The sequence below is a fragment of the Eubalaena glacialis genome, chromosome 4, assembly GCF_028564815.1.
Source record: "Eubalaena glacialis isolate mEubGla1 chromosome 4, mEubGla1.1.hap2.+ XY, whole genome shotgun sequence".
Classification (NCBI taxonomy): domain Eukaryota; kingdom Metazoa; phylum Chordata; class Mammalia; order Artiodactyla; family Balaenidae; genus Eubalaena; species Eubalaena glacialis.
In genome coordinates, this window is record NC_083719.1 from 111,023,167 (window position 1) to 111,035,210 (window position 12,044).

General features: G+C 37.5%; 2 protein-coding genes across 2 annotated transcripts in view; one reads left to right on the forward strand and one right to left on the reverse strand.

Moving 5' to 3' along the window:
* Positions 1-12,044, reverse strand: part of KIF3A (kinesin family member 3A) — a 71,120-nt gene that overhangs the window by 43,279 nt on the left and 15,797 nt on the right. The window contains exons 3-4 of the mRNA XM_061188154.1: positions 7,063-7,207; positions 6,847-6,931 (exon numbers count right to left, since the gene is read on the reverse strand). Coding sequence (XP_061044137.1) covers positions 6,847-6,931; positions 7,063-7,207 — 230 coding nt within the window. The remainder of the gene's footprint in view (positions 1-6,846; positions 6,932-7,062; positions 7,208-12,044) is intronic.
* On the forward strand, positions 10,430-11,192 carry LOC133089939 (14-3-3 protein beta/alpha-like). The gene has a single exon (XM_061188153.1). It carries the CDS (start codon positions 10,446-10,448, stop codon positions 11,184-11,186), a length of 741 nt encoding a protein of 246 aa, XP_061044136.1. The 5' UTR covers positions 10,430-10,445; the 3' UTR covers positions 11,187-11,192.

Here is a 12,044-nt window from a genome sequence, read left to right on the forward strand (position 1 = left end):
AGTTCCTCCGCAAGGAATATATAAAACAATCTGATGTGTATCTTGGAGTTGTTCTGTAGAAACCAAGACCCCCATCCAGGTTGAGGATGATGACTACATGCTGACCACAAGCACCAGACCTCAGACTGGACTAAACCAGGAGGTTGATGATTAAGATTCCCGAAATATCACCCTGTTACCTCACCACCAACCAATCAGAAGTCATGCACCCTGCAACCCTCACCGCAAATGTTGCCTTTAAAAACCCATCCCTGAAAAAAGCCATTAGGGAGTTTGAGCCTTCTGAGCATGAGCTTGCCTGTGCCCTGCAATAAAACAGTGTACTTTCCTTCAACACAACCCAGTGTCAGTAAATTTGCCTTGCTGTGTGGCAGGCAAGCAGACCCAAGTTTGGTTCAGTAACAATTTTGGTGACCATGAAGGGACAGCCATCTTGAGTGGCATCTCACTCATGGCACATCAGCCCTGGGCTGACAGTGGCACTCAGCTCTTGTCCAGCAGGTGCCTGAATGCTTTTGTCTCAGGGACAGCCCCAAGTGCTTGCCACTAACCAGGCAGCACTGGCCCATGGTGTTTTCGATTCCCTGGTAAAGGAAACAAGGCTCTGGTCCTGGTGTAAGACGTCTCTGGTAAGTGGTGTAACCTCGTGTGTGACAACACCAGGGCATTCTTCCCTACTGGGTTGCCTTGATTGGGATTTTACTTTTTTGTGGGGTAAGGTGTATGATGTGGTCATCTTGTTTTGAGCAGAGTACCACTTTAATTGGACTTTCCCTTCTGGGTCAAGGATTCCCTTGGCCATCCAGCACTGCCCGAGCAGTAATTGAGAAACTCCCTGTTAGACCAAGGCTCATCTGCACCCCTGTCTGGAATGGTAGGTAGGAAACTTTCCATTCTCATGCTAGGAAACTGTGACCCTGAGAAGACTCTGGATACTGATCTGCCAGTCTGTCTGTTTCTGCTAACAGCAGCTGTGTGAAAGAATAATGGGTAATGAGAGCTCTGTTCTATCTTGTAGTCCCCTAGGGTGGATTTTGCAAAACTGGAAGAACTGCAGCTATGCTCCCATGAAAAGAAAGAGAATGATATTTTACTGTAACACCACATGGCCCCAATATTCCTTAGGCTCTGATGAACAATGGCCCCTCAGTGGTCTTTAGACTATAACACCTACATTCAACTAGAACTGTTTTTTAAAAGGGAAAGAAAATGGGATAAAATTCCGTAAGTATAGGCTTTTATGATATTGTATCAAAGTGAGCCTTCAGGAATTAGTTTGACTTTTATCTCGGGTGTCTTAGTACATGAGTTTGAATCCTGTTTTCTCTCTGGTTTTGACCCTCATTAGGGGATCCTGGCCCTGGTTTGGGAGGAGATCCCACCAGGAGGAAAGAAAGGAAATTAAAGGATTAATCGTTCTCAGAGACACCCCTGATATTGACTCTCATTAGAGGGCCCTGGTCTTTACCTTTGTTAGAGAGTCCTGGTAACTTAAATGTGGTCTAGACACTCCTGAAAACTAATAGCTTAAATTCAGTCATGAGTCTGAGTCAGCGCCAGCAAGTTCACCTAGAAATGAGGCACGTGAATGTGAGTGAGTGGTATGTATTACTGTCTATTATTGTTATTTGTTCATGAAAGTTTAAAAAAAATTGGATGGTAATGCTAGCAAAGAATTTTTATCATAAAAACACAGAAATTTAATTTGTATAACAAACAGTTTATAACGCCAAAACAATGAATCTCCATGGCAGCAGTTACTCCCCTGCCCAGAATGTTTTAGAAGTTTGTGGGGGAGTTTCTGGTTCACTTGAGGACGTTATTAGTATTCATAGGCAGGGGCCTGGGATACTAAACACCTTGAAATGGGTGGGATGGTCACAGTCAATGAATTGTCCCATGCAACTCTGAATGTCCTACCAGATATTAACATGGGTGAAAAAACAATTTATAATTACCTGAATCTAAACCCTAACTCTATTGTACATATGAAGACAAAGTGCTTTCCCATGGTAATAATAATAATATAGGAATGCAGGAAAACTGAGGAAAGAACTACTTTATTTTCCTCAGAACTCTACCAAGAGCTAGTTACTATTTTAAAAGACCATGTCATTGACAGTAACACCAATCAAGGTGTTTAGATCACCAATACAACATACTTATAATAGTCTGCATTTGTAGCTGCTACAATCATAATGGTTATATATGCTTCTGACTCCTTCATTATGTCATTGAGTATGATCACATCTAAGCATTTACATATTGAAATACAACCACTTTATTTTTAAATTAATTTTATTCTCTTTTATATTATAATAGGGCAGTATATTGATAATTTTTAAATTATGTGTGTAGATAGATTTCATCATCTATGAAATTTATTTCAGGATAGTCAAAGGGGCATTACAAGATATATGTTATAAAAAAGGGGCATTGGGTCTAATGTGGTTGAGAACCATTGACAAGACTGTTCCTGAGAATAAATCTGATCTATAATTACTGTTACAAAAATGGAAAATCTGTCCAAATGATTTTTATTCTAATAATCTATGCAATAAAACAAACTTTTAAAAGGTAAAAAGCACAGAATTAAAGTATCCATCAAAACCAAAGATGACAACTAGCAAAAATGAAACTTATCTCTATATTTGCTGTCTACACATTATCATTATAGATTAAGTCTTCATTAAGGTCCAACAAACACAAATAATACCTCAGCCTGTAATATACTGCTCCAAAAGCTCAGCTTATATAGTAAACTTAAAAAGAAAAAAAAGCTAAAATTTATTGAATACTTTATTACGTGTCAATCAATGGTTTTAAAACTTTGTATTAATTTGTTAATGTTGGCAATAATCCTATAAAGTAGATACTTTTATGATTTCCATTTTCATGTGGCAAAGCTAAGGCTCATAGAGGGTAAGTAACTTGCTTAAGAACTCAGAGCCAGAATTCAAGGTAGGATGGTAAAACCTCAGAAATCACCCTTTAATCCTTAATCCACTTACCTGCGAGCAAGTCAGGAACCCCCTCTAGGTTTCATTTTTTTACAATAACAAAACTGAACTGCTGAAAGATTAAATGAAATAAAGTATGTGATATTACCACAATTTACTGTACTGAATGCCTACTGCCACATTATAAAAGCTTAGTAATAGTAGCTGCTGTTATTCCAAGTGTATTCTACACCATTCTACAAGGGTGACTACTGTTACCATTATTCTCTAATTATTTTACTGACAATGCAATTTCTATCAAAATTCCAATATTAATATTTTAAAGGCTAATCTTTTGTCTCATACACTAAATCTAGTGTCTCATACACTATATTAATATATTTGGTAATAGTTACTAATCATTTACCACGTGACTCAGCAACCCTGCTTCAGGAATTTATCCTCAGATATGCCTGCACACGTATGAAATGCTGTATGTACAAGGCTATGTAGCACAGAATTGTGTGTAACAGCAAAAGATCTTGAACAACCCAAGTGTTCATCAACAGGGGGCTGGCTAAATAAAATAAAATTATGTGCATACAAAGGATATTATGAAGCTTTAAAAAAAAAAAAAAGGAATGAGGAAGCTTTCTCTGTACTGATGTGGAAAAATTGCCACAATCCATTGTTCAGTGAAAAAAGCAAAGTGCAATGAGGGAAAAATAGTCTTTTCAATAAATGGTGCTGAGACAACTGGATATCCATAGGCAAAAGTGAAGTTGGTCCTCTACCTCACACGATACACAAAAAATTAACTCAAAATGAATCAAAGACATAAATATAAGAGCTAAAACTATAAAACTCTTAGAAGAAAACAAAGGCATAAATCTTCATGACCTTGGATGAAGCAATGATTTCTTAGATACTACACCAAAAAGCACAAGCAACAAAACTAAATATAGATAAACCAGACATGATGAAAATTTTAAATTTTTATGCTCCAAAGGACACCATCAAGATAGTGAAAAGACAATCCCACAAATGGGAGAATATTTTTGTAAATCCATATATCTGTTAACAAACTTGTATCTAGAATATATAAAGAATTATTACAACTCAATAACAAAAAGACAAAGACCCAATTAAAAATGAGCAATGGATTCGAACTGAAATTTATCCAAAGAAGATACACAAATGGCGTGAAAAGATATTCATCATCATTAGCCATCAGGGAAATGGAAATCAAGCCCACAAATGAGATACCACTTTACACCCACTAAAATGGCTATAAAAAAGACAGATAATAACGAGTGTTGATGAGGATGTAGAGAAACTGGACTCCTCGTACATTGCTGATAGGAATGTAAAATGGTACAGCCACTGTGGGAAACAGTCTGGCAGTTCCTAAAAATACAGTTACCACATTATCTAACAATTACATTCACTGATATATAACCAAGAGAACTGAAAAAATATACAGTTCAAAGATACTGCAGGTTCAGTTCCAGACCACCATAATAAACTTAGTACCATGAATTTTTTGGTTACTCATTGCATATAAAAGTTATGTTTACACTATACTGTAGTCTATTAAGTGTGCAACAGCATTATGTTTAAAAAAATGTATGTACCTTAATTTCAAAATATTTTATTGCTAAAAAATGCTAACATCACCTGAGCCTTCAGTGAGTCATAATTTTTTTGCTGGTGGAGAGTTTAAAATATTGCAAGAATTACCAAAATGTGGCACAGAGACATGAAGTAAGTAAATGCTGCTGGAAAATGGAGCTGAACAGATTTGTTTGATGCACGGTTGCCACAAACCTTCATTTTGTAAAAAACACAGTATCTGCAAAGCATAATAAAGTGAAGCACCATAAAATGAGGTATGCGTGTATTCATATAAAAATGTGTACAGGCTGTTAAAACAAAACAAAAACATGAAATACTGATTCATGCTACAACATGGGTGAATCTTGAAAACATTATACTAAGTGAAAGAAGCCAGACATAAAAGACCACAATTGTATGATTCCATTTAAATGAAATGTCCAGAACAGGCAAGTCCATAGAGACAAAAAGTAAATTATGGGTTACCAGGAGGGAGAGGGGGAATGGTGAGTGGCTCCTAATGGCCATGGAGTTTCTTTCTGGAGTAATGAAAATGTTCTAGAATTAGATAGTGGTGATGGTTGCATAACTTTCTGAATATACTAAGAATAACTAAATTGTACACTTTAAAAGGATGAATATTATGCTATGTAAATTATATCTCAATTAAAAAATAATGGGGGCTTCCCTGGTGGCGCAGTGGTTGAGAATCTGCCTGCCAATGCAGGGGACACGGGTTCGTGCCCTGGTCTGGGAAGATCCCACATGCCGCGGAGCAACTGGGCCCGTGAGCCACAATTACTGAGCCTGCGCGTCTGAAGCCTGTGCTCCGCAACGAGAGGCCGCGATAGTGAGAGGCCCGCGCACCGCGATGAAGAGTGGCCCCCGCTTGCCACGGCTGGAGAAAGCCCTCGCACAGAAACGAAGACCCAACACAGCCATAAATAAATAAATTAAAAACTAAAGAAATGGCTTTATTTAAAAAAAAAATAATAATAATAATGAATGTGAATCAGCTATACTTGTCAGTTAAAACCATAATGTACCAACTCACAAATTTTGTGATTATCTGACATTTATGCATATAATCTCACAGTTCCCTTTTCTAAGATGCTGGATGAAAGTAGTCTTTAGTGCCAATCTATTACCCAAAAGTATACAAACTAGAATTTCTCAATCAGAAAGTTTGGTTTTTCCTTCAGGTAAAAGAAAGACTGAAAACGCAAGTATTCATGACTACATTCATGATTAGTCTTAATAACCATATTTTTGACACTTTAAAAACTTCTGACTTAAAATAAATTCCATAGTACTCTTGGGCATTCATACCAGAGAATGAAAACTTACGTTTGCAAAAAAATCTGTGTCTGAATGTTCATAGTGGCTTTACTCATAATAGCCCAAAACTGTACACAGCCCAGATGTCCTTCAACAGGTGAATGGTTAAATACGCCATGCAGTATTACTCAGTAATAAAAATGAATGAACAATCGATACATGCAACAACTTGGATGAATCTCTAGGGAGTTATGCCAAGTGAAAAAAGACAATTCCAAAAGGTTACATATTGTGTGTTTATATTTACATAACATTTTGAAATGACAAAACTGTAGAAATGGAAAGCAGATCAGGGGTTGTCAGGGGTTAGGGATGGGGACAGAGGGGAGTGGTCACAGGAGAGGGGGATGTGGTTATAAAAGGGCAACATAAGGCATATCTGAGATGTTTAGTACCTTGCTGTGGTAGTGGATATACCAATCTACACATGATAAAACAGTATACAACACAAATGACTAGAGGAAAAACTGGGGGCATTTGAATAAGATCTGTGGATTGCATCAAGGTCAATATCATGGTTGTGATATTGCATTATAGCTTTGTAAAATGTTACCACTGGGGAAAACTGTGTGAAGGGTAATCTCTCTGTATTATTTCTTACAACTGCATATGAATTTACACTTAACTCCATAAAAATTTTAATTAAAAAAAAGGTGCAGATCAATGTATACAGTGTCCTACTTTTGGAGTAAAAATAAAATTGTATTTGTTTGTATTTACATAAAGAACACTGAAAGGATACTGAAAGTGGTTATCTTAGGGTGGGGAGAAATGAGGTAGGAACAAGACTTTTCAATGCATAAATGTTTAAAATACTTTTATTTTTGAACTATGTTATCATATTACCTGGTCAAAAAATAAGTAAAATATTGAAAGTACCTTTTGTTCAAAGAAGAGCTTAATTTAGTACACATTCTATTGCTTTGGAAAATGCTCCAATTTCAATTATCCATACCTCTAACCTCTGCGTCTGATCCTTGCCCAAAAGGTCACGAACTTCTTCATTATATATTTCCAAATAAGACACTCGAACCAAAAATCTGTAAATAAAACATCATTAAAAAAAAAACCAGTGAAATATTAGAACAGTTTTTTAAATGTGTTTATAAAATGTATACATCTTTCTTATGCTTGTACTTCTCAATATTAGAAAATATTAATTCTCTTTTACCTTGTATCACCCTCTGCTTTTGCAATATGACCAAATATGTGAGCAAATGAATTTGGAATGATTCCTCTAAGTTCAGGAACAGCTCGAACACCTTCCATGGTAAAAGTTTTACCTGTTCCAGTTTGTCCATATGCAAAAATAGTCCCTGAAAATGATGAAGAGAATCAATCACTTCGCAGAGTCTAATGCTACAGACCAATAGCTCTTAAAATTAATTCCTTTGACACTGTGATGCAATTTCTAGCCTGGATTTAAAGTTTATTCTAGGACAAATTTCACCTTTATTATCAGCAATTACAAGATGTACTGTATGCCACATGAGCATAGCACTGTTAAAGAACTAGAGTCAATGAAATAAATACAAAATCTGACACTTTAGCTAATCATAAGAAATTTCTTAAAATGTGTATATTAATTACTTAATGTGGACATTAAATTGGAGAAGGTAGTATAATTACAGCAAGAGAACACAGGTTCTAGAATAGAAAGACTTCAACGTGAATCCACACATCTGCCATTTTTCAGAGACTTGACCTTAGAAAGTATATACCCAGAGATTATCTCCTCAATGGCAAAATGGGGATAAGAATGAATACTCTACATTGATAGTAAGAACCAAATGAAACAATTTACTTCAAGTGACCAACATGACGCCTGGCAAATGGTAGTTTTTTTCTTCTTATTCCTAAAATAAGTACATTATTTCGAAATAAAATGTTTTAAGTAACAGTTGTAAGGAATAGGGGGAATTAACAAAAAAGGTGACAATACAATTATTACAAGTAATTACAGATACAACTTAAAATTTTCTAAATACCCAAATTCATTCATTCAACAAATACTTACTACACACCTGTGTCTGGCATTGTGCTAGGCACCGGGGACACAATGACAAACAAGACAAACACAATCTTTAATCTTATGATATGTCATCTTGGGGAGGACATACTAGCCAAATAATTATAAGCAGGATGAGTGTTGGGAAATGAGAAACACGGAGTTCTAGATGAGAGTAAGGGACATAATCTGGGCAGGAGAACTGATGCAGGAGGAAAGGGGAAGAGGTCAGGGAAGGCTTTCCAGAAGAGGTAAGGTTTAAGATACGATCTGATATATGAGCAAGAGTTAGATAGGAACACAGTGGACAGCAAGAGGCAAAAAAGAGAATGGAGATTTTGAAGAAATGTAATGAGACCAGAGTGGAAGAAACAGAGATGGAAAAGGACAGTGGATGCAGATACAGCTAAAGAAATTGACAGAGGCCTAATCACACAGGATGATGAAGAACATCTTAAGGCTTTTAGAGCTTATGCTAAAAACAAAGTGAAGCCATAGAATGATTTTTCAATCAGAGAAGTGACATCATAGTCACTTTGGCTATACTGTATACAAAGAATTGGAAGAAAACAAGGGGAGACGTGAAGAAATAAGTTAGAGGGCTGAAGCAGTTAGCCAGGTGAGAGATGGTGCTGACAATAAATAGAAGGGGACGAGAAAGGTAGAAGGATTTCAGAGATATGTAACAGTCGGATGTCAGAGATATTTAACAGTTAGAATCAAGAGGACCTGGAAAATAACTAGTCGTAAGGGGACCAGGGAAAAGGAAGAATTGAGGGTGACTTTCAATTTCTGGCTTGACCAAAGGGATCTATGGCTATGCCATGTACTGAGATGGTAAACAACACTAGAAGAAATAACAGTTTGAAAGGGAAGATCATGAATTTAGTTTGGGGGTACTGAGCTTTAAGTCTACGATACACCGAAATGGATGTGTCAAGCAAGCAGGAGGATGGATGAGATTCATTTGCCACTGAAGCCATGGAGGTGGATGAGATTTCCTCAGGAGACAGTATAGTATGAGAAGATAGCCAAGAAAGTGTCAGCATAAAAGAAAAAGGTTTCTCAACTACTACCACTCTATTCAGTTAACAACAACTTGTCATTTTTGGACTTTCTATGAAAATAAATTAATCACAACAGAAACCATTTTTATACATGGGAATAATTTAAAAGTCTTAATTTTTTCTAACTCACTAAATATTTCAAACTCTTGCATTAAGAATATAACTTACTGCATTCCAAGGAGCTGAAAATATCATGAACTGCATTTTAGAAAAGACACCACAGCTACCATTTACTGATCATTTGCTATGTGCTATGTCATGTACTTTACATGCATTCCTATTTAGTTTTCACCCCAATCCTAAGAGCTAGGCAATGTTTATATTCCCACAGTTTAGTTGAGGAAACAAAGGCTTAGAGAGGTTGAGTTACTTGCTCAATGACATAGTAAGTGGTAGAAACAAGATCTGAACACACTCCAGTTGGCTCCACAGCCCATGTTTTTTACCAGTATGTAATGACCAAAAAAAAATTTAAGCTCAAAATTAATACCTAATGCAATTTCTATGAATGCATTAAATATATGAAGATTACTAATTTAAGAAGGATATTAAGTAACTAGAGAAAGAACAAACAAAACCCAAAGTTGGTAGAAGGAAAAAATCATAAAGATCAAAGCAGATATAAATGAAACAGAGAGGAACAAAACAAGAGAAAAGATCAATCAAACTAAAAGCTGGTTCCTCTGAAAAGATAAACAAAATTGATAAACCTGTAGCCAGACTCAACAGAAAAAAAGGGAGAGGGCTCAAATCAATAAAATTAGAAATGAAAAAAGAGAAGTTACAACAGACACCACAAAAATACAAAGGATTATAAGAGACTACTATAAGCAACTATATGTCAATAAATGGTCAATCTAGAAGAAATGGATAAACATATAACCTTCCAAGACTGAACCAGGAAGAAACAGAAAATATGAACAGACCAATCAGAAGTACTGAAATCAAAACTGATTTTAAAACTGCCAACAAACAGAAGTCCAGGACCAGATGGCTTCACAGGTGAATTCTACCAAACATTTAGAGAAAAGTTAACACCTATCCTTCTGAAACTCTTCCCAAAAATCGCAGAGGAAGGAACACTCCCAAACTCATTCTATGAGGCCACCATCACCCTGACACCAAAACCAAAGATACCACAAAAAAAAGAAATAGGCCAATATCACTGATGAACATAGATGCAAAAATCCTCAACAAAATACTAGCAAACTGAATCCAACAATACATTAAAAGGATCATACGCCACGATCAAGTGGGATTTATCCCCGGGATGCAAGGATTTTTCAACGTCCACAAATCAATCAGTGTGATACACACATTAACAAACTGAAGAATAAAAACCATATGATCAGCCGCCGATTCTGGAGCCGAGGTCGCCACTGCAGCCGCCGCTGGAGGAGTGGGCTTGGGAAGGAAGCGGACACCACGCCCGGAGCTCCGCTAGTAAGTGTCTTTGGCCCCTGCAGTCCTCCCACGGGAATGACCATGGATAAAAGTGAGCTGGTACAGAAAGCCAAACTCGCCGAGCAGGTGGAGCGCTACGATGACATGGCTGCGGCCGTGAAGGCAATCATGAAGCAGGGGCACGAGCTCTCCAATGAGGAGAGAAAACTGCTGTCTGTTGTCTACAAGAACATGGTCAGTGCCCGCCGTTCTTCCTGGTGTGTCATCTCCAGCATCAAACAGAAAACAGAGAGGAACGAGACGCAGCAGCAGATGGGCAAAGAGTACCGTGAGAAGATCAAGGCAGAGCTGCAGGACATCTGCAACGATGTTCTGGAGCTGTTGGACAAATACCTTATTCCCAATGCTACACAACCAGAAAGTAAGGTGTTCTACTTGAAAATGAAAGGCGATTATTTTAGATATCTTCCTGAGGTGGCATCTAGAGACAATAAACAAACCACTGTGTCAAACTCCCAGCAGGCTTACCAGGAAGCATTTGAAATTAGTAAGAAAGAAATGCAGCCTACACACCCAATTCAACTGGGCTTGGCATTTAATTTCTCCGTCTTTTACTATGAGATTCTAAACTCTCCTGAAAAGGCTTGCAGCCTGGCAAAAACGGCATTTGATGAAGCGATTGCTGAATTGGACACACTGAACGAAGAGTCTTACAAAAACAGCATCCTGATCATGCAGTTGCTTAGGGACAATCTCACTCTGTGGACGTCAGAAAACCAGGGAGATGAAGGAGATGCTGGGGAGGGAGAGAACTAATGTCTGTCATGCCCTGTGATCTCTTCAGTGTCACTCTGTACCCTCCATGTATATCCCTTTGTGCAATAAAAAAAGAATCATACGTCAACTTTCAGTTTTTCACAGCCTCAGCCTAGCAAAAATGGTCCATGGGATAAGCAGCTGGTATTTGTATCTAAAACTCAGATTGGTCACATAAATGCCACAGCATTCTGAAGTTTTGATTTTGATTAACATTGACAGGGGTACTGTGTGTTTAATTTTTTTAAAAAACAACACTGTGATTATGGGGTTTTGTAATTTAGCAGAACTCTTACTGGTAGAAAACAAAATAGACCTGAATTATGTGTAACTTTTCGGAAAGTTTAATTCAATTCAAAACAGTCACTGAAATACAGTTCCATTGTAAAGTTGTACAGAAAGTTATAGAGATTACATTGTGACACTGGGACTTGGAGTGAGACACCTCTAGTTTGGCATTCGAGTTTCATGGTAATTCACAGTGATTCTGCCTGTTCTGTTCAGGGCTTGTAGACACTTGACCCGTTGGGGCTGTTGCCACTCAAAAGTTCATGACTGCGGATGGCCACAGTGTCTTCCTCTGAGGAAAGTCAAAGCCAGAAATTAACATTCTTGGTGGCAGATAACTGGGTTATGACACCATGCAAAGGTCCAGTGCTCATAGACCACACGTGACTCCAACCCCTTTCCTACAGCAGCATGTTACTGATTGGCAGCTTGCGCTTCCGTAGTGGAATCTGTTTTCCCTGTAACCACGAGCTCAAGAAGGAAAAAAAGAGCCATGTATCTTATGAATGAATGGCCTTATCTGTTTCCTGGGTAACACCTCTAAGAATAATGTTCTGCAGAGATTGACTT